The sequence below is a fragment of the Lipotes vexillifer genome, unplaced genomic scaffold, assembly GCF_000442215.2.
Source record: "Lipotes vexillifer unplaced genomic scaffold, Lipotes_vexillifer_v1.1 scaffold429, whole genome shotgun sequence".
NCBI classification, from domain to species: Eukaryota; Metazoa; Chordata; class Mammalia; order Artiodactyla; family Lipotidae; genus Lipotes; species Lipotes vexillifer.
In genome coordinates, this window is record NW_006784171.1 from 372,356 (window position 1) to 395,302 (window position 22,947).

At 35.7% G+C, this 22,947-nt stretch overlaps 1 protein-coding gene across 1 annotated transcript in view; it reads left to right on the forward strand.

Annotated features, from left to right (window-relative positions):
• Positions 1-22,947, forward strand: part of SMCHD1 (structural maintenance of chromosomes flexible hinge domain containing 1) — a 128,442-nt gene that overhangs the window by 77,624 nt on the left and 27,871 nt on the right. The window contains exons 30-40 of the mRNA XM_007456555.1: positions 1,740-1,865; positions 4,853-4,932; positions 5,167-5,324; positions 7,439-7,554; positions 8,607-8,671; positions 13,785-13,872; positions 14,495-14,626; positions 15,527-15,676; positions 21,264-21,390; positions 21,558-21,677; positions 22,664-22,749. Coding sequence (XP_007456617.1) covers positions 1,740-1,865; positions 4,853-4,932; positions 5,167-5,324; positions 7,439-7,554; positions 8,607-8,671; positions 13,785-13,872; positions 14,495-14,626; positions 15,527-15,676; positions 21,264-21,390; positions 21,558-21,677; positions 22,664-22,749 — 1,248 coding nt within the window. The remainder of the gene's footprint in view (positions 1-1,739; positions 1,866-4,852; positions 4,933-5,166; positions 5,325-7,438; positions 7,555-8,606; positions 8,672-13,784; positions 13,873-14,494; positions 14,627-15,526; positions 15,677-21,263; positions 21,391-21,557; positions 21,678-22,663; positions 22,750-22,947) is intronic.

The following is a 22,947-nucleotide window of genomic DNA, read 5'->3' on the forward strand; positions in this document are numbered from 1 at the left end:
TGCTTTAAAAACAATTTTTTTTGTAATACTGTGTTGACTGAAGGATTTCACTGAAAAGCGAGTATACTTATTTTTTATCTGGAAGCACATATATTGCATAAATCAATACATTCTTTGTGCCTAATGATGTCAGTAAAGGATTTGTTGACTGACTGTATCATGGAATAATTGTGTACATTTGAGGTGGAAAAAATCTTTACATGTTCATTTTTTTATATGATTTTGTAGGAGGGGAATATAAAAAATAATGACAGCTTGTTAACTCAGAAACTTATTACAAGATTTATTTGCAGATACCATTGAAATCCAACAGTTTTAAAAATAAAACCTAAAACAAATTTCTCATTCTGTTAAGAGATACATTATATGTAGGTAAGCTTGAAAACGTAGTCATTGAATGTGTGGTTTTCCTAGAATTTCCTAATTTAATTTTTGACCTACTGTGCCCCTACAGGATCTTTAATAGAAAAGGGGAACTGATTGAACACCTAAGCATGATAAATAGAAAAAATATATTAAGTATACACATATATTCTCTCATTTAATCTTCAGCAACATTATGATATATTATCATTCTTTATAAATAGGAAACAAATTCTGAAATATTACATTACACGACAATATTAAAAAGTGGCCAAGGGCAGATTTGTATTCATGAACATTTGATTTTGGATATTTGCTTTCCCCACTACTACCCAGAAAAATGTTCAACTAAAAGCTTTTGCCACAAGTCATTTACTCAAAGATATTCTTTAAAAGTAGTTACTATTTGATGGATAGACAATTATGTAATTAGGAATAAAGACCCTGTAGTGTTTACATTTGGAAACATCAGCACTTTTTATATATTCAAGCTTTTTATAAACTTTTTCAGATAAAATACAGTCTATCCATGAAAATCTTTCAGTAGTCAAGCATTTAAACTAAACCAGCTTCAAGGGTATCTTTGGGAAAAAAAAGTTCTAGCCCTAACACATTATTAATTTTTCTCCCACTTTCAGCAACCTCCTAACGTAATTTGGTAAACAACTTCCTCAAGTAAGGTGAGGGGTGGAGGAAGCAGAGGGAACATTATTAGTAGGAGAGAGATGATAAGTCAGCTTTCCTTTTTTGCTAGTTATATCTTTCCTATCTTTTTTTTTTTAAACTTTTAAAATCTGACACAGAGGATTGGACTCTCACAGGTTTCTTACTTGACAGTATTTTCCTTTGATATATCCAGTATTAATAGGTTGGCACACAAATTCACAGAGTTACACAGGCCTTACATGAAGTAATGGAAAAGCAAGAAACATCTTAAGCCAACAAGACAGTGTAGATTATCAGTGAACCTGTTTAACCAAGAGCTGGAAAGCTGTGCGTTATTGCTTCGTGTAGACTGGCAGAGTGCTGACAATTGATGGAGGAGTTAAACTGTAGATGACAGTGCTAAAGATGAGAACCTAAGATAAGCTTTTGTTTCCAAGCAAGTCCTAATATGTAATTTTTAGAATTCTTGACTGGCTCTAGAAGCCAGTAATGTCAAATGATATTTTCCTGTTTATCAAATTTTCAGTCATTTCTATATGAAGAGGATCATTTGTGACAACATAATTGACTTTCAGAAGTTTATTTTAATTGATGAAAGGAGCTATTTGTGAATAAAACAGATACATTAAGTGATTGTTTCACTTAAATAGTAATCATATTGTTTGGCATATATGTTTTGGTGCTTCTTAAAATTATTATATCTGTTTTAGTCCATTCCAGTGATTAACGGAAGAGAATTACAGAATCCTCTCATTGTTCAACTTTGTGATCAGTGGGATAATCCAGCACTTGTGCCACAGGTTAAAATAAGCCTTATAAAAGCTAACAATTTAAAGGTAACTTTTAAACATTCTTAAATATTTTTACTTACTTAAAATTCTGGCTTTCATCCTCAGGATCATGTCTTTAGGTGTCACATTTCTTTTTTTAAAAAAAAATAGTCTTATATAATCTTCATTATTGCTTAGTTTAAGTTAACCTAAAATTTTTAATAGTTACTTTGAGGAAGTATAGTTTATATCTTGCAAACCGTGTAACAAGGGGCAACATTCTCAGTTATGTCTGAGTGTTTATTACACAATATTAATAATATTTGGATTTCAGATTAAGAATAGATAATGCTGACAAAGGTGAATGATGGCAGATACAATGACCTGCAGTATGGGTTATGAAACAGATATTATTGGGGAAACTTACAAGACCTAAGGGTGAAGGAAAAGAGTCATGCGAGTAGCTGTACTTCACCTACCTTTTGGAGAGCTACCAGGGCCTGGGCATAGCTGTTAGACCTATACTGGCTTGTGTTCTAGGGAATTCAGCAAGCATGAACATGGCCTTGTAATATTTGGGCACAGACATAGTGCTTGGATACCGGGAGTCCAAGATTAGGTACCAAGTGTTTACATTAGTATTGGGGTAACCGGGATGTAGGGGGGACTTTGGATGCCTGGCACAAAGTTTATGCCCTCCTGCAAGGGGTAAGGGAAGAAGCTGCCAGTCCCTTGCAAAGTTATATTTTCACAAGTCTCTCCTGTTGGTTGAAGGGAATTCATTTGTCCCAGCCAGGTTGTTGCCAGGCAACACAGAAGTGAGTTCTTGGAGTTATATTTAGCCAGGCTTGAGTATCCCTCCACGAATTTTATAATTTTAGTGGATGCAAAAAGTTGGTATTATGTAAATACACAGTTCAGTTGAAATTAATCCATTAGTTCATTAAGAATCCCAGGGGGAGGGCTTCCCTGGTGGCGCAGTGATTGAGAGTCCGCCTGCCGATGCAGGGGACACGGGTTTGTGCCCCGTTCCGGGAAGATCCCACGTGCCGCGGAGCGGCTGGGCCCGTGAGCCTTGGCAACTGAGCCTGCGCGTCCGGAGCCTGTGCTCCGCAATGGGAGAGGCCCCGACAGTGAGAGGCCCGCGTACCGCAAAAAAAAAAAAAAAAAAAAGAATCCCAGTGGGGATTTTGTAGGACTCAACAAGTTTATCTTAAAAGCTATACAGGAGGGAATTCCCTGGCAGTCCAGTGGTTGGGACTACGTTCTCGGGTACCACAAAAAAAAAAAAAAAAAAAAAGAATCCCAGTGGGGATTTTGTAGGACTCAACAAGTTTATCTTAAAAGCTATACAGGAGGGAATTCCCTGGCAGTCCAGTGGTTGGGACTACGTTCTTCCACTGCAGGGGGACACAGGTTCGATCCCTTGTCGGTGAACTAAGATCTTGCATGCCATGTGTGTGGCCAAAAGACAATAAATGAAAATAAATAAATAAATAAAAGCTATACAGGAGATTAAAGTGCCAAGAATGACTTGTGATCCACATGAACTTATTTTCAAAGTAAAGTGAAAAGGGTCAGAGGTTTTAGCCTGTCAAAAAAGACTACAGTATTGCTGCTATATAGCCTGAAATAGAAGACTGACTTCTCTGGCTTAGCAACAAAGATTTAGGACCCAGATGGAAGAAAGACTTTGAGATAGGTTGAGAGAAGATGGATTGGAGGGTAAATGAGACAGGTACAAATATAGGGTTTTTGTTTTTGTTTTTGTTTTGTTTTGTTTTGTTTTTGCGGTACGCGGGCCTCTCACTGTGGTGGCCTCTCCCGTTGCGGAGCACAGGCTCCAGATGCGCAGGCTCAGTGGCCATGGCTCACGGGCCCAGCCGCTCAGTGGCATGTGGGATCTTCCCGGACCGGGGCACAAACCTGTGTCCCCTGCATCGGCAGGCAGACTCTCAACCACTGCGCCACCAGGGAAGCCCCCAAATATAAGGTTTTATTCTAGCAGTTCAATTACTCTTTCTCACTTTTGTCTCACCAACTATTGCTATTCTTTTTTTTTTTTTTTTTTTTTTTTTTTTGGTCTGCATGTACCATATAATTACCTAATCTTCAGGTTCCATTAAACAGAAATTAGATATTAGGATTTAGGAGAGAGTCTGATTTTCCTGCTTCTACAGTCTTCACATTTACTTTTGTTCTTTTTCTTTCTTTCTTTCTTTTTTTGCGGTACGCGGGCCCCTCACTGCTGTGGCCTCTCCCGTTGCGGAGCACAGGCTCCGGACGCGCAGGCTCAGCCGCCATGGCTCACGGGCCCAGCCGCTCCGTGGCATATGGGATCTTCCCGGACCGGGGCACAAACCCGCGTCCCCTGCATCGGCAGGCAGACCCTCAACCACTGCGCCACCAGGGAAGCCCTACTTTTGTTCTTAATGTTTGCTTCCAAGAGAGTTAAATGGTGATTATTTCCTACTGGTAATAAGAGTATGATCCTAGTTTTTTGGAGAAGCATCTGCAAAAGACTGAAAGACTCTTCTAACCAATGATTAGGAAATATGGCCACTGATTCTTAATCACTTAAAAGTAAAAGCTTGGTTATCAATGCAAAAGTAGTTTTGCAACAAAGATTTAAGAAGCACATCTGAGTAAATATTAAGAGAAAGATGAAGTAACTAACGATGGACATGGTATTATGCCTTGACTTGAAATTATGTATGTGTATTTATGTTTATTTTTCCTGCGCCAACTCTCACAACCCCCCAGTTTTGGAATATACCTTCAGTGTTTGTGTGACCAAACTTCACTTGATACATCAGCGTTATTGAAACTGAACATTGAATTCTGCAACTTAATAATTGAAATACACAAAATTCTAGTTTGTGAGTGATTATTATCCTTTGGATTATGTGATTATGTATTATATCATTTCAACTAGTTCAAATAAGACAATTTTAGATTTTAGACTATGTGCAAATGTAGCTTTTTAAATAGTAATAGAGGAAAAGAATTTGATTCCTAGAATTTTCTAATGAACCGTTTTGTTTTGTTTTTAGCTCACTCCTTCAAACCAACAGCATAAAACCGATGAAAGGGGCAGGGCTAATTTGGGAGTGTTCAGTGTTTATGCCCCTAGGTAAGAACTGAAAGTTTGATAGTTATTGGCATTATAGAGATTGATTTTTGTTATTACTTGATTAAGTTAAGAGTAGTAACTAGCCTTCTATTTAGTGATAGTCAGGAGTTGTAATGGAACAGGAGTAGAGAGGTTTCCTAAATGAGTTAAACTTTATATAAATTGTCTCAGAATTTTTAGTTATAACTAATGAAGTTTGAACCCCCTTCCCCCCTTCCCCTTTTTTCTTTTTAGAGGAGAACATATTATGCAGGTTAAAGCCATTTATAACAAGAATACCATAGAAGGACCCATAATTAAGTTAATGATTCTTCCAGACCCTGAAAAACCCATTCGTCTCAATGTTAAATATGACAAAGATGCTTCCTTTTTAGCAGGGGGTATTTTCACTGGTGAGTAATTCACAGTTTTAAAATAAATTTGTAGTATTAATTTGGCTCTTACATTAGTGGAATAAATTATTTATCCTGGGTGTTCAGCATGATAAAAAAGCAAGCATGTTGTGACTTTTCAAATAAGAAAGTACATTTGACTTAGCTATGTCTTCCCTCTCCCCTATATCCTACATTCCTTTAATGGTCAAGAATGAACTAAAAGTTCGTATATAAACTGATAGCTTAAGGTAATCAGTTTGTGTTTGTTCATTCGCTGAACTGTGAGATTCTGCAAAAGAAGTATGGACTGCTAAATGGCAAAACTGTGGGGGTATGTTCTACTAAATATGTTGCACTGTTAAACCAGACAGAACCAGGACTGTTCAACTTAATTTGGATGATAATGCATCACATCATAATTTATGATTAAAGATATTTCAGAACAACAAACATTTACTGAACACCTGCTATGTCCATCCACTATGCTAGACTCCTAATTCCAGTAATGAACATGACAGTTTTCAATGAGTTCAGTCTAATGTAGGAGACAGTCAAGTAAGCAAATGATTTCAGTGTAGTATGGCAGGAGCCAAGTCAATAGGAAATTGTATTTGCTTTGCATAGGTAATTTTCTTGAAGACTTTGGTTTTCTTGAGAGGATGAATTCCTGTTCATAGTTACAAGCAGTGAAAGAAGCAGACCAGAAATACTTAGATTGAAATACTAACAATAATTTTAAATAATTATAGCCTTTGAAATCTGTTAGGGGAGATAAGACCTATTTCCTGTGATTAAAAACTGTAATAGGTGACAAGCGAATATTACAGGTGATAAATATAAGGGACTTATTACAAGTAATTATAGTTTAGCTACTGTATGCTATTGAAAATCATAAAAGAAAGTAAACATTGTATTCTCAGACTACATAAAGCATATAGATTTGTAACCATTTGGCCTATTCTAGATTGCTGAGTATCTGTAGTCTAACCTTTTTTTAAAATTTATTTTTATTGACGTATAGTTGAATTACAATGTTGTGATAATTACTGCTGTACAGCAGAGTGACTCAGTTATACATATAAATACATTCTTTTTCATGTTCTTTTCCATGATGGTTTATCACAGGATGTATTTTTTTAACATCTTTATTGGAGTATAATTGTTTTACAATGTTGTGTTAGTTTCTGCTGTATAACAAAGTGAATCAGCTATACGTATACATATATCCCCATATCCCCTCCCTCTTGTGCCTCCCTCCCACCCTCCCTATCCCACCCCTCTACGTGGTCACAAAGCACAGAGCTGACCTCCCTGTGCTATGTGGCTGCTTCCCACTAGCTAGCTATTTTACATTTGGTAGTGTATATATGTCAGTGCTACTCTCTCACTTCATCCCAGCTTACCCTTCCCCCCTCCCTGTGTCCTCAGGTCCATTCTCTGTGTCTGCGTCTTTATGCCTGTCCTGCCCCTAGGTTCATCAGAACCATTTTTTTTCTTTTTTTTAGATTCCATATATATGTGTTAGCATATAGTATTTGTTTTTCTGACATACTTCACTCTGTATGACAGACTCTAGGTCCATCTACCTCACTACAAATAACTCAATTCCGTTTCTTTTTATGGCTGAGTAATATTCCATTGTATATATGTGCCACATCTTCTTTATCCGTTCATCTGTCAGTGGACACTTGGGTTGCTTCCATGTCCTGGCTATTGTAAATGCTGCTGCAATAAACATTGTGGTACCTGTCTCTTTTTGAATTATGGTTTTCTCAGGGTATATGCCCAATAGTATCACAGGATATTGAATATAGTTCCTTGTGCTACAAATAACACAGTCTAACCTTTTTGGTCTTGCTTGGCAGACTGAAAATAAGACAAAGGATTATTAATAGCAAAGATGTATTTATTAGATTTCTGTGGGAGATTTAGCACTGGAGAGTTACCTGTTATGATTAAGTTCTGTAGACAAATTGTTGGGGAAGACTAATTAAAGAATAGTTTTTTATTTCTTCATTAGAATTTTATTATTAACACTTAAACAAGATGTATGCTTTAAGACATACAGTTATTTAGCCAAATCCACTAATTGAACTAGAAAGAAAATAATTTTTTAATGTTCATCGTTACAGATTTTATGATTACTGTTATTTCTGAAGATGACAGTATCATTAAAAATATTAATCCAGCACGTATTTCCATGAAAATGTGGAAACTGTCAAACAGTGGGAACCGACCACCAGCAAATGTGAGTCATAGAAAACATTTTAGAAATTAAAAGTAGCTCTTACATTTAACATAAAATTAAATGTAATTTAATATAAAAATGCAGTGTGTATATCCTGGAGAACTAGAAAGTAACCCATTCCATCACTTAGGATTTTTAGAAGATGCATCAGAGTATGTTTCAGAATTAAGTCTAAAGAACAGTAGCACAAGGCAAAAATCTAAATATCACTAAGAGATAATACAGAAAATGAGAGGAGGAGATGTGATTGATAGACTACAGAGTAAATTAAAGAAGGGGGTAGAGTGGAGAGAACAGTTTGAGAGTCCAAAGCCGTACAGTCCAATAGAAATATAATACCAGCCACACGTGATACTCAAATTCTGAATTCTGCTAGTAGCCACATTAAAAAATAAAAAGAAGTAAGTAAAATTAATTTTAATATAGTTTTAAATTAATATACAAAAAGTTACCATTTCACCATGAACTCAATATTTTAAAATTTAATAATGATATTTTACATTCTTGTATCTTTCCAAGTCTTTGAAATTTGGTATGTATATTATGCTTACAACACCTCAATTTGGACCAGTCACATTTCAAGTGCTCAGTAGTCACATGTAGTTATTGGCTACCATACCAGACAGTGCCAATCTAAAATAAATCTCAAATTGGAAACTAAACCAAGCCGTATCAGGGGTCCTGATATAATGACATCTTTCAGGATTTATGGTTCAGTTTAGTCATCTGCTTAGGAAACTAGCTTCCTTAATTTATACCATCAGTCCCATCAAGCTGCTATTACCTTAAAATTATGTCACCACCTTTAAGATCTGTTTTGTGCCCTTTAATAATTAATGGTATATCTTTCCATTGTGACTAATCTCACTTTTGTGTCATACATGCGTGGTAAAGATATATACATGTAGGGGTGTGTTTGTGTGTACTTATCAATCCAGATGTGATCTGGGTTCACACTTGGTGAAAGGAAAAAGACATTTTTATCATAAATACACTGTGTTTAATGTTTGTGATTTCTCCCTCTCCCCCTTCTTTCCTACTTTTCCTTCTAGGCAGAAATATTTAGTTGTAATAAAATAAAGGATAATGACAAGGAAGATGGCTGCTTCTACTTCAGGTATTTCTCAAATTGTTTCATATTTTAATGCATATTTTGTTATGAAGTTAATCAGCCTTGGCAACATTTGCCTGCTTAGCTAGGGAGAAATAATTTATGATTGAATAGAAAATGATATTTTCTTAATTTTTTGGTCAGGAAGTTTTTTGAGAAAATATTTTGTTTGCAAACTTTGTGAAACGGTTTGGGGAAAGATTGTTGTGATAGATATATTTGTTTTCAAAACTATCAAAAACATCAGAAGAATTCTGTTGTCAGAGCACTTTATATTTTATTATATAGGACATTTCTGTAATTCTAAACTTAAGATCTTATGAAGTAAAAAAGCTGAACTAGGTTTTTATTTTTTAACTATGTGACTTTGAGTGTTGCTTCTTTAGTCTGGACCTGTACTTTGAAATCTGAAAATGGTTTTGGAGAGATGGTGTCTAAGGTTTCTTTTATTTATTAGAAATGTTTCTTTCCTTTTAGACTAATAATTGCTTTATTTCTTTAAGTGTATAGTTTATTAAGCCATATAGAAAGCAAAAGGTACAAGTATAGATATAAATGATTGTTACAATAATACCAGCATTTACAATTACCTGTGTATTTACCTTTGTTGAGGTATTTATTTTTCTATGTGGCTTCAAGTTACTGTCTATTGTTCTTTCATTTTACCTTGTAGGACTCCCATGAACATTTCTTCGGGCCAGGTGTAGTGGTAATGAACTCCTTTAGCTTTTGTTTATCTGAGAATGTCGCTGCACTGTGTGGCATGCAGGATCTTATTAGTTCCCTGACCAGGGATTGAACCCGTGCCCCCTGCAGTGGAGGTGCAGAGTCCTAACCACTGGACTGCAGGGAATTCCTATCTGAGAATGTCTTAATTTCTCCCTCACTTTCGAGGAACAGTTGCTGGATGTAGGGTTCTTGGTTGACGGTTTCTTTCTTTTAGCACTTTGAAAACATTGGCCCACTGCCTTCTGGCTTCCAAACTTACTGATGAGAAATCTCATCATCTTATTGAGGATCCCTTGTATGTAATGATTTGCTCTTCTCTCGCTGCTCTTAATGTTCTCTTTTTCTTTGTCCTTTGAAAGATTGTAATAATGTGTCTTGGTGTGGGTCTCTGAGTTTATCTTACTTGGAATTCCTTGAGCATCTTGGATACTTATATTCATGTCTTTCATCAAACTAGGGAAGTTTTCAGCCATTCTTCAAACATGGTCTCTGCCCCCTTTTCCCTCTTTTCTCCTTGAGCTCCCACAATGTGTATGTTGGTCCACTTGATAGCATCTCAGGTCCCTTAGGCTCTGTTCACTTTCCTTCAATCATTTTTCTTTCTGTTCCTCAGACTCTGTCATTTCCACTGTCTTATCTTCAAGTTTGCTAATTCTTCTACCTTCTCAAATCTGCCTTTGAATACCTGTAGTGAAATTTTCACTTCTGTTACTGTACTTTTCAGCGGCAGAATTTGTTTTTGGTTTCCTTTTAAGTTTTCTCTCTATTGATAAAGCCTGCGTGCAGCAACAAAGACCCAATGCAGCCAAAAAATAATAATAATGATAATAATTTTTAATTAAAAAGTTTAGCTAATACGTATTTCAAAAATGCTTGCCTTTTTTAAAAATTAGTTTATTTTGGGGGGGGTCTTCATTGCTGTGTGCAGGCTTTCTCTAGTTGCGGCTTGCAGGGGCTACTCTTCGTCACGGGGCGTAGGCTTCTCATTGCGGTGGCTTCTCTTGTTGTGGAGTATGGGCTCTAGGCCTGTGGGCTTCAGTAGTTGTGGCACGTGGGCTCAGTAGTTGTGGCTCATGGGCTCTAGAGCACAGGCTCAGTAGTTGGTGGCACACAGGCTTAGTTGCTCCGTGGCACGTCGGATCTTCCCGGACCAGGGATCGAACCCGTGTCCCCTGCATTGGCAGGCGGATTCTTAACCACTACACCACCAGGGAAATCCAATGCTTGCTTTTTTTTTTTTTTTTTTTTTTAAGAGAGAGATTATTTTATTTTGAAAATACAGCATAATTTACTTAACTATTCACATATTTTGGGCGAATTAGATTATTTCCGTTTTCATTATTATAAATAACATTGAAATCAACATCTATAAACAACCCTTTTTAGTTCCTTAAGCTAGATCATTTCCTTAATTTCTCTTTCAGATTTTTCATCATTAGTGTGTAGGAATGCAAGAGATTTCTGTGCATTAATTTTGTATCCTGCTACTTTACCAACTTCATTGATTAGCTCTAGTAGTTCTCTGGTAGCATCTTTAGGATTCTCTATGTATAGTGTCCTGTCATCTGCAAATAGTGACAGTTTTACTTCTTCTTTTCCAATATGGATTCCTTTTATTTCTTTTTATTCTCTGATTGCTGTGGCTAAAACTTCCAAAACTGTGTTGAATAATAGTGGTGAGAGTGGGCAACCTTGCCTTGTTCCTGATCTTATTGGAAATGGTTTCAGTTTTTCACCATTGAGAATGATCCAATGCTTGCTTTTTGAGTCTATATCTTACTGTTTTTTATTGATCCAACTATTCTTTGTTCCTTTCTTTTTTAAAAAAAATATATTGTTTTTATTTTCATTTTCTATTCCTCATTAACTTGGTAGTTATGCAATTTTTTACAATTTTCTAAGTGATTCTGTTTATTTTTTAAATTAATTAATTTAGGGATTACAACATTCATAGTTGACATATCAGTGTCTAAATGGCAATTTACATTTTGCACCCTCTTTTTGGTCAGTGCATGAACCTTAGAACACTGAAGTTCCATTTTCTCACTCCCAACTTAACATGCCTTTGTTGTTGTGTATATTAAATCTTTCATGGCATTATTATTTTATATAGTCAGTGTTCTTTTAGACTTTAATTCATTTATCCTTTCTGTTAATCTTCAACTCAGGGCTTCCATCTGGGATCATTTTTCATCTGAGGACGTTCCTTTAATATTTTCGAGTGCACAGCTGCTGGTGACAAATTATCTAATTTTTACCTAAAAATATATTCCATCTTCTTGCTTGAAAAATATTTTTCTGGACTTGATTTTCTAGGTTGGCCGTTTCTTTCTTGCAGTACTTACAAGCCATCTTTCACTGTCGCATCATTTCTGTTGAGAAGTTAACGATCAGTCTTAACTGTTTTTACTTTGAAAAGTCATCATTTACCCTCCTTTTTGGTTGCTTTGAATTTTGTTTTCAGCAGTTTTACTGTGATGTGCCTATGTTTGGATTTTTTTGAAATTTATCCTGTTTGGTTTTCATAGGCTTTGATTTTGTGGTCTTTGTTCAGTTTTTTAAAATTGTCAGCCATTATTTCATCAAATACTGCTTCTGCCTCATTCTTGCCCTCTTCTCCTCCTTACACTCTTATTTACATGCACTTAGTCCTTGTAGTATTCTCTCTTACCCTCTTTTCTCTATTTGCCATATTTTTGTCTTTCTTCATTCTAGATACTTTCTTCTCAGCTGCCTTCAATTAACTAATCTCTCTGTTCAGTGGTATCTAATTGCTATTAAATTCATCTTTGAATTATCAATTTCTGTTTGGTATTTTTAGTTTTTTTTTTAAAGGTCCAGTTTTCTGTTGGAATTTTCAGTCTTGTCTTTTATTACCTTGAGCAGTAATCAGAGTTTATTGAAATCTGTCTGGAGTTTGTTTTGGTCTGTTTTGATTGTCTCTTGTTTCTGTTGGCTTTCATTCTGATTCTCTTGCCTCTTCATGTACCTATTTATTTGGGGTTTTTTTACAATACTTTTTATTTATGCATATTTATAGAAATAATTTGAAGTCTGAGATGTTCGCTTTCTCCACTTTACATTTGCTTCTGTCTGTTGTCTGGAATAGACACTAGCAGTCTATTATCATTTTGGTCCATTTTCAGAGATTGAGATAATTCTAAGCTCAGTTGCTTTTCCCTTGGGAGCCTGTCTGCTTTAAGTCCACCTCTACTCCTAGGATATTCTCCCAGGAGTCAAGCAACCTTAAATATGAAACTCACTTCCCAGGGTCTCCATGCTATCTTGTATCCTGCTGAGTCATTTTTTTCACTTTTGCTTATTATCTCCTAAACATTTTCAAGCAGATGTCTTTTTTAATATGGTTACCTTCATCCGAAGTGTTGGTCTGCCATTTGGGAGCAGAAGTCTTGTTTCATTCTTACTGGAACTCTATTAGGAATTATCCTCAGAGAAAACACAACCTAGAGAAAGGTTACATAATTTTCTCCAAGGTTGTGTGTATGTTATAGTGCAGAATTTCAATTCGGATATGTGTTCACAGCCTTTGTTTACTACATTATGCCAATATTTTGAGAATATGAATGACATGGCAGAGCCAACTTAGAGGTCATGAACCACATTGCACGTATCAGACAAGGTATACCGTAGACTGTCGTTTATATATTCATTGTGTTTGTGACCAAAGTAGTCTAGTAAATCTACCTCTTACTAGGCACTGAGTTCTTTATTGATAATTAAATCACAATAAATATATTCTATATATATATAGTTATATATTTAGAATATATAAATGGAAAACAAAGCAACATAAAAAGATCAGCTGGGGGCTTCCCTGGTGGCGTAGTGGTTGAGAGTCCACCTGCCGGTGCAGGGGACACGGGGTTGTGCCCCGGTCCGGGAGGATCCCACGTGCCGCAGAGCAGCTGGGCCCGTGAGCCATGGCCGCTGAGCCTGCGCTCCGCAACGGGAGAGGCCACAACAGTGAGAGGCCCACGTTCTGCAAAAAAAAAAAAAATCAGCTGGATAATCTATAAATTCACAATATAAAACTGAGTAGGAAATTTGTGTAGAAATGAAGCAAAATTCACTTGATATATAATTCAGCATTTTTTTTGTGTTTACTTTGTCAACTTTGTATTCCTATTCTTTCATTTTTTGCCACACCCACAGTTTGTGTTCTAGATGTTTTGTGATGGAATGTCTAAGTAAGAGGGATCTGGAATTAAGCCTGATATTGCAGGAAATATTTGGTGAATAAAGGTGAATGTAGTAACTCTCCTCTTACTCATTTACTTTTTGTGGAAGGAAAAGAAATGTTAATGTTTTGAATTTCTTCCCCTTTTATTTAAAAGGTTTCAGTGATCTTGTCTCTTTCTTTTTAACTTAGGGATAAAGCAGTTCCTAACAAAGTGGGGTCATATTGTATCCAGTTTGGTTTTATGATGGATAAAGCAAATATCCTTAACAGTGAGCAGGTTTGTTTATTCTTTTTATGCATGGCAGTTAGCTTTAGTTAGCTTCACATTTTCTTGCTTGGTTGAGGAGTGTGTTGTTTTGTTTACAAGTGGGTTAATTATTGGTTGAAAGGTATAAATAATGCCATCTTCAGGAATTTTAGCATAGTACATACTTAAGTTATGTTGATTAAATTTGACCGGATGCAGAAGTTACTTTTCCATCCCTCTTTATATCGAGGACTCAGTTAGTAAACATTTTAATCTATATCATGATAAGGTTGCTCCTATCAATTGTACATGAAAATGTTTCAGTTAATAACATTTCAGGTACTAGGATTCTAGATAATGAAGTTTAAGGTAGTTTAACATACATTATCTTCATTTTTGTTACTGCACTAAATTTTTTTAAATTACATATATTTTTAAGTGTTTCTAAATTTGTTTTTACATGGTAAACATTCAAAAATTAATCTGATATGCCTTTTATCCTCAATTTTTACAAGTTGATTAGTTTTAAGAATTTAATGGAAATACGTTTAAGAAGGTAATATTTCATTTCATTTAGTATATGCTATTTCTTCTCTTCATCTTTAATACTAAGCCATTAATGTATTGTTAATCAGAATGCTTCTTTTGTTAGATTACAGTGGATGTTCTACCTAATCAACCTGTGAAGTTAGTTCCTGAAATTCAGCCAGCTACACCAGCTGTTTCAAATGTTCGCTCAGTTGCCAGTAGGACCTTGGTCAAAGATTTATATCTTCGTATCACGGTAATGTTTATTTACTTCCAAATTACAAAGAGTAACAAGAAAAATTATTCCTAGTTTTAGGATGCAAGATAGTTATTATAGAATCATATCTGGATTATTCAGTTTAAGTTTATAGGAAAACTTTGTGCAGATGAATGAAATACTTATCAATATCTTTATACTTGAATACAAATAGAGATTGTTTAACATTATACATAAAATCCAGATATACTAAGTAGAAATTACTCAAAAATGCAGAAATCTGCCTACCTTTCCTAATATATCTTTAATCCACTATTTTATGTATGCATTATGAATGTGTGAAGTAAGTTGATTCTTCAATGTCCGTTTCACTGAGGGGCAGGAAGTAGCTAAAGTATTTATTTTGAAGAGATCTGCTCTCATGGCTGATCGTAATGAGCTCCTCAAAGCTTCCAGTTACCCAGAGGGTAAGCAGCAATAGTGCTGCTAAGAATATTAACAAAAACATGTAAGACACACTAGTGGCACTTCATTTTTATGAAGAGTTTGGCTGATAGAGTACTTAACTCCTTCAGAGTATTTTCTTGTTTTAGACACATGAATCGTTCTTAAACTGGTCTTCCCTAGATCATATATAGATGCTGAAGGTATAGTACATAGCTAATTTTTAAATGAGAGTCCTTTTAATAGAGTTGGGAGCCACTGTATTAGATGGAAGCTATTGTATTAGATGGTTCTTTTATGGTTTCTGGGATTATTTCCTGCCTGTGGAGCACTTACTCTGAGAACTGAATTTTGTGTTTGGAGTAAGAAGGATCAGAATGATTTAATATTTGGGGCTTTATAAATAGGTCATATTTCTGATTTGCCCATGCCCTTCTCTGGGTTTAATCTTTTTCTACTTCTTCTAATTAGTTACTTTTTGTTATCTGCTTTAAGGATGACTACAACAATCATACTGGAATTGATTTGGTTGGCACTGTAATGGCTACCATCAAAGGCTCTAATGAGGAAGATGACACTCCACTCTTTATTGGGAAAGTTAGAACACTTGAATTTCCCTTTGTGAAAGGTTCAGCTGAAATCACGGTAATGTTTTTGTCTTCCGGTAGATAAGATTTCTATATTTAATATTGTAAACCACAGTATTACAATACCTGTTCTTTTGTATGTATAGCTATGAAGATGTTCTAATTATAGCATTAAATTGGAAAGTGAGCTAAAATATTTTGAGATTTTGCTCTAAGCTATTACACAGTGAACCCATGATCATTGTTACTATTAGAAAGACCTTTTTTTCCCCTGTGGATGACTGTTTCCTGTAACTGGAGTGATTTTAACTTCAGTGACAATTTGATATTCATGTTTCATTGAAAAGCTACCATTCTGTGGCTAGAAATAGAATCAAACATAGCCCAGGTAAAATGTACATATATCTAGGAAAGTTTAGTAAAACCAGGTAACCTTTGTTATTCATTTTTTTCCCCAAATGGAAATAGTTTTACTTCTATAAAAAATACACAGTGCAAGGGCTTCCCTGGTGGCGCAGTGCTTGAGGGTCCGCCTGCCGGTGCAGGGGACGTGGGTTCGTGCCCCTGTCCGGGAGGGTCCCGCATGCCGCGGAGCGGCTGGGCCCGTGGGCCATGGCCGCTGGGCCTGCGCGTTCGGAGCCTGTGCTCCGTGATGGGGGAGGCCACGGCAGTGAGAGGCCCGCGTACCGCAAAATAACAAAACAAAACAAAAAAGAACTGCTCCTGTAACCCATACTATATAAGCAATGGGGTTAATTTGTTCCCATTTATCTATATTTATAGGCAAATTGAGAGAAATTTTTCACTGAGTAGTCACTTGTTGCTTTGCTAGGGTTTATTGAGGATTTAAGACTTACATGCATTTTTAAAATAGTAATTAATGTCAGTGTGTCTACTCACAGGGAGATGCATCTTACAGATACTGTGTCAATGATTCTCAAGTTTTAGTGTGCATAAAACTATGTAGGGAGCCAACTAAACAAGAAGCCACATTTGGACCTAACAGGGCAGGGACTCTGCACTAAAAAAAAAAAAAAATACACAGTGCAAGAACATCAAAAATAATCACTATATTATCACCCTTCAGAGATATTTATGATTAGCAATTCAGTGTATAACCTTCCACACTTTTCTGTGTATACACTGACACTGCATGGATGTCCTCTGTGAGTATGATTTATATAGACATGGAGGAGGGTGTAAAATTTCATTAATACAATAGAACTCTGCTTTCATGAAAATTTTTTTTTTTTTTTTTTTTTTTTGGTACACGGGCCTCTCACTGTTGTGGCCTCTCCCGTTGCGGAGCGCAGGCTCAGCGGCCATGGCTCACGGGCCCAGCCACTCCGTGGCATGTGGGATCTTCCCGGACCGGGGCATGAACCCGTGTCCCCTGCATCGGCAGGCGGACTCTCAACCACTGCACCACCAGGGAAGCCGGAAAATCTTCTTTTCTTATTTAACACATCCTTGATATATTTCTTTACCAGCAAGTATAAACCTACATCATTGTATTGATGATCATAATTTATTTGATCAATCCTAAGTGAAAATTTAGTTTCTTTGCAAAGTTTTATCAACAGTGCTTCCATCAGCTTTCTTCTATGTATATCCTTTGCACAAATCTGTTTCCTTAAGAAATTGCTAGAAATAGAATTGGAGATAGGGAGTATACATTTTTAGCCTTTTGGTAGTTATTGCCAATTGCCCTGCAGTTTATATTCCCACCAGAAATACGTGTACATTCTCGTATTACCAACCCTGAATAGAATGGTTTTTAAAATTCAACCACTCTTCCTATTGTTAAATATTTTCTTTGTTACTAGGAAGGTTTGAACATTTTTCATGGTTTTGACCTTTGTAGGATTGTCCCTTAACTCTTTTTTTTTTTTTTTTTAACATTTTTATTGGAGTATAATTGCTTTATATCCCTTAACTATTTTTCTTCTGGGAGATTCATCATTTTCTTCTTAATTTTATATTAAAGATGTTAATGCTCTTTTGTGTATAAGTAGCTTTTTCCTGAGTTTGTCTTTTAGATTTTAGCTTTGTTTATATTAGGGCAGGAGGAAGGGTTGTATTCACAGTGATAGCTCTTGTATACTTAGGCCTTTAATTTTTTTATTGGTCTTGATTTTATTTTTATCTTTTTTAAAAATTTATTAACTAAATTTTTGGGTATCATTTATTGAATAATTCTTCCTGTACCATTAAATATGAAATTTCACCTTTTCTGTAGTTTTTTGTTGTTGTCGGTGTTTATCTTTTTATCTAATCCAGGGCTAAAATCACATTGTTTTAGCAATATTAGGCTTACAATTGGGGAGACTGCCAGCTTGTACCTGGTCTAAAGTTCAACTTGTTGGTTGGTCTGGCAGTAACCGAACATTACAGCATTTCCATTTTAATTAGTTCTCAACATTTTAAAAATTCTGGAGTTTTCACAAAGAGATTTGCATTCCTGATTTATTCGGAGAATTCTAAAGACTTGGCAGTACGGGGCCAAGATCTCTTAAAGCAACAGGATTTTCCAGTCAGCTGCATCCATGCTACTTTTCATCTCTTGACATTGAGAGCAAGTGTCAGTTGCTGCTTGTATTTACACTTGTTCTCTTATTTTTATAGTGGATGGTAAAGTGAAATTTTCTTGTACCCTAACAAAAATTAGGTAATGAAAACCACAGGTTGAAAAACAAAGAAGGGTGGGGGAAGACATGTTGAACATGCAGAGTCGGTTTGTATTGGAAGAACACGTGTAGCCCACTACCCTATATCCTGGTTACCTCTGTCCTATTTCCTTGGCCCCGCCATGGGCATTTGAAATTACTTACCCTGCTGTACACATTTCTGAGGCTAAGACGGTGACTTAAGTTATTCCCCCACAGCTGCATATGGAATCTCAGCTTCATGTCATGCTTATGAATTTCCACTAGAGGTTCCTAATATCACACTGAATAAGCAGAAATCTCTCAGGTCCTCCTTGGCTCCTGACCCGTATATTAATTAAGTAGGTCTGGGGCAGGGCTGAGGAATCTGGTTTCTGCAGGTGATTCTTATCATTAGGGACGTTTAGGAAACACTGATATAAAACACAATCATTTATAAATGTTCCCTGTTTGCTTAAAAAGAACTTGTACTGCTTTCTTTAAAGTTTTAATCTAAATTTATAATTATTCAAGTTTGTTAATTGTGTTATTCAAATTCTTTATATTATTTGCCTACTTGATCTGGGAATTTCTTAAAGAGGTGTCTGAGTTTTATTCTGCTATATATTTATCCTTTTCTCATATTCCAAATTGCCATTTGTGTATGGATGCAGTTTTGGACTCCTCAGTTCTCTTCAGTTCTGTTATTCCATGTATCTTGGTAAACTGTACATCACAGATTACAAACTATAAAACTTTGAGATAGGAAAGGCCTCCTTAAACAGGACATAAAGGAAAAGATTTTATATTTAACTATATATATATAAATAGAGGATTAATAATAATATATTGGTATAACAATATATTAATTAGTACAGTATATTGAACATATTTTTAAAACATCCTAAAGAACTTGCTGCAAATCAATGAGAAAAAAGACAATCTAGTAGAAAAATAAATGACCAAAGAACAGAAGCAGGTAGTTAATGGAAGAGAAGGTATAAATGACTAATAAACAGGAAGCATGACCTCAGTACTAATCAGGGAAATGCTAGTTAAAACAATAATGACTGGTTGCTTTTAAAACATCGTTTTAGAAGAAAGAAGTACTTGATTAGTACTAAGTGTTGGCCAAGCATCAGGGGAACTGGATATTCTTAAACACTGATGGTGAGAGGATAAATTGATGTAGCCTTTTTGAAGGGAAATTTGATACTACCTATTAAAATAAACTTTTAATAAGTCACTATAGGGACTTCCCTGGTGGTTCAGTGGTTAAGAATTCACCTGCCAATGCAGGGGACACAGGTTCGATCCCTGGTCTGGGAAGATCCCACATGCCGCCGAGCAACTAAGCCCGTGCGCCACAACTACTGAGCCTGCACTCTAGAGCCCCAGGAGCCACAACTACTGAGCGCGTGTGCCACAACTACTGAAGCCCACGTGCCTAGAGCCCGTGCTCTGCAACAAGAGAAGCCACTGCGATGAGAAGCCCACACACCGCAAAGAAGAGTAGTCCCCACTCACTTCAACTAGAGAAAGCCCATACACAGCAATGAAGAACCAACACAGCCATAGATAGATAGATAGATAGATAGATAGATAGATAGATAAATTTATGGGGGAGGGCTTCCCTGGTGGCACAGGGGTTGAGAGTCCGCCTGCCCATGCAGGGGACATGGGTCCATGCCCTGGTCCAGGAGGATCCCACATGCTGCAGAGCGGCTGGGCTCGTGAGCCATGGCCACTGAGCCTGCGCATCCGGAGCCTGTGCTCCGCAACGGGAGAGGCCACAGCAGTGAGAGGCCCGCGTACCACCAAAAAAACAAAAATTTATGGGGGAAAAGGTCATTATATTTCTCTATTCTAGAGAATACACCAAGAAGTACTGAAAGCTGCTTTCTTTGCTGTATTATAAATAATAGCTAAAAAATTTTAAATGAAATGTTCACCACCCAGCAAAAGGATATTATAGTGTATTGTATCTATATTATGCATAAATGTAAAAAAATTGGTATTTAAACATTCACTTGAATTGATTGACAGATCAAAATGAGTGCTGAAAGCAAATTGCTACAGTATAAAGTATGTTATTTTTAAAGTGCGAACAGTTTTATTTTTGTGTTTATATTCATGTAAATACGTTGAAAACAGCTTTCAGAAACTAAGTGGTGGGATTGGGGATTGGTTTAATGATGGACTTAAAATTTTATTATTTCGTGGATTGTTTTACAGTGTTCTATCATTTTAGATTTTTTTAAATTTTACATCTGAATTTTATTGTGGTCTAAAAAAAACAAAACAACTAGTACCTATTGTTTCCTTGTAAGACTGAAAAAGTTATTTAGGATATAAATATTTATATTGCATTATTTACTAGTTATATGTTATGGTCTCAAAGTATATCAGAAGTGTGTGTGTGTGTGTGTTTGTGTGCGCTCATTAATGAAGAAAAATACCTTAAAAAAGACAAAAAACAAATCTTTAGAGCTTTTCAGGACCTTTTGTTTGGTCACCTGGGACTGGTGGGTCTACTTCCATGGTAAGAGCTGTAACTTAAACTCAGCATTGGGCTTTGTGCATTTCTTTGTGATTATTTTTATAACTCATACCGTCAGCTGTTTCACACTGCTTAAACTTAAAGGTTGGAATCAGGAAGATATTTCTAGTCAGGATATAAGTGGCCATTGATATTTCTGGCCTGGAAAGATACTTTTTCTTATAGTTTTCCATTGTATATAATTTTTGCATAAGCTATTTATTGATAAGATAATTTGACTTTCAAACCAATAACAAAAGGTAAAGAGTTCTATGTCTTGGATGATGCTGCTGATGTTTTAATGAATGCTTAATGAATCTCACAGGTCAGTCAATTTTGCCTTTTGCCTTTAAAATTTACCACTTACATGAAAACAGAGTACAATGAGATATATAACATTTATACATTTACAAATACCTTTTTAAATCTCATTTTTCCTTACTGTTTTTTTCTTTATACAGAGTCTAGTTCTGGCAGAAAATAGTCCTGGAAGGGATAGCACTGAGTATTTTATTGTGTTTGAGCCTCGGCTACCAGGCTTATCAAGAACATTAGAATCATATATCCTACCATTTATGTTTTACAATGGTAAGTTTCTAGGAAAATAGAGGATAAACTCGTAGGTTTGTGGTACTTTATATAACTTTGTTTTGCTCTCCATTAACATGGTGCTTACTAGTTATCTAATCATGTTATGACATTTTGGAAAAGTCAATTTAAAAATTGAAATAAATTATCTGAATATTTTTTCTTAGATGTTAAGAAGCAGCAACAAATGGCAGCACTTACAAAAGAAAAGGACCAATTATCTAAGTCTATTATAATGTATAGAAGTTTATTTGATGCCAGCAAACAGCTTCTTGATGAGATGAAGTGTAAGTCATTTTGTGTTCAAATGATGCTTTGGGGAATGATGAGGTAGAAGGTTGAGGCCATGAGACACAAACATTGTCTAATTTCCTTAACTTAGAAGTAAACTGCAGGACACGGCAGAAAGGTGGTAGTGATGGTTTATATTACTCATCATTCGATCTTAAGATGAAGTATTCCTGCATTTTAAATAAATGTATATCTTGTTTACCTACAAAAATTTGAAACTTTTACTAGAAATCTGAATCTATAGAAATTTAAAGGGTTTGACATAACAGTAATAAGGTTTATATCTAGCTCTAGCATTTGGCAAAAGACATTGGATGACAATATCACTGAAAGAGTGATATGTAATTTAAGTTTTAGTTTGAGCCATGCGACTGTGTGTAGTTCAATTTAAAAATAATCTGCAGCAAAAAATATATATATATCTGCAGCAGAGAAATATATAATTTATTTTTTAATAAATACATGGAACATTTGCTACAATTTTTAATAATGTTTGTATACTGTTTAAGACAAGGCATTTGCTGAGTTGTGCTCTATTTGTCAGATTTTTTCACAGGTCAAGGATATTTAGAGGATAATAGGAACTAAGTAGAGTAATGAAATAATACACAATTTGTCGCACTGAAAATTTGTTTTTAAAAAGTCCTATTTGTTTGTTAGAATAACCTTATGCAATTATGTGTAAATTATGTATAGTCATGTGGATTAGAATTAAATAGCTTTTCCAAGATTACTTGTGGTTTGCAACATATCATAATACCTCCCTTAGCTGCATTAATTTTGTTTTTTATTTTTGTGTGTTAGAAATGAACTTTAATTTTAGATTTTAGTTTAATTTAAAATTTCTATAATAGTCTTCATTTTTCATTTTAGCATCAGTCATTAAAAGGAAAAAAACAAGGGATTGAAAACATTCTTCAAAAACTGTATTTTGGGGGCTATCACAAATGGATAGTTTTTGTTTGTTTGTTTTTAATTTTAGGCCAAGTTGAAGAAGCAAAATTAAAAGAGGCCCAGTTGCGAAATGAACTAAAAACACACAATATTGACATTCCTACAACACAACAGGTACAGTTTCCAAGTATATGTGAAAGCTTTTTCTTTTTTTTTTTTTTTTTTTTTTTTTGCAGTATGCGGGCCTCTCACTGCTGTGGCCTCTCCCTCTGCGGAGCACAGGCTCCGGACGCACAGGCTCAGCGGCCATGGCTCGCGGGCCCAGCCGCTCCGCGGCACGTGGGATCCTCCCAGACCGGGGCATGAACCCGT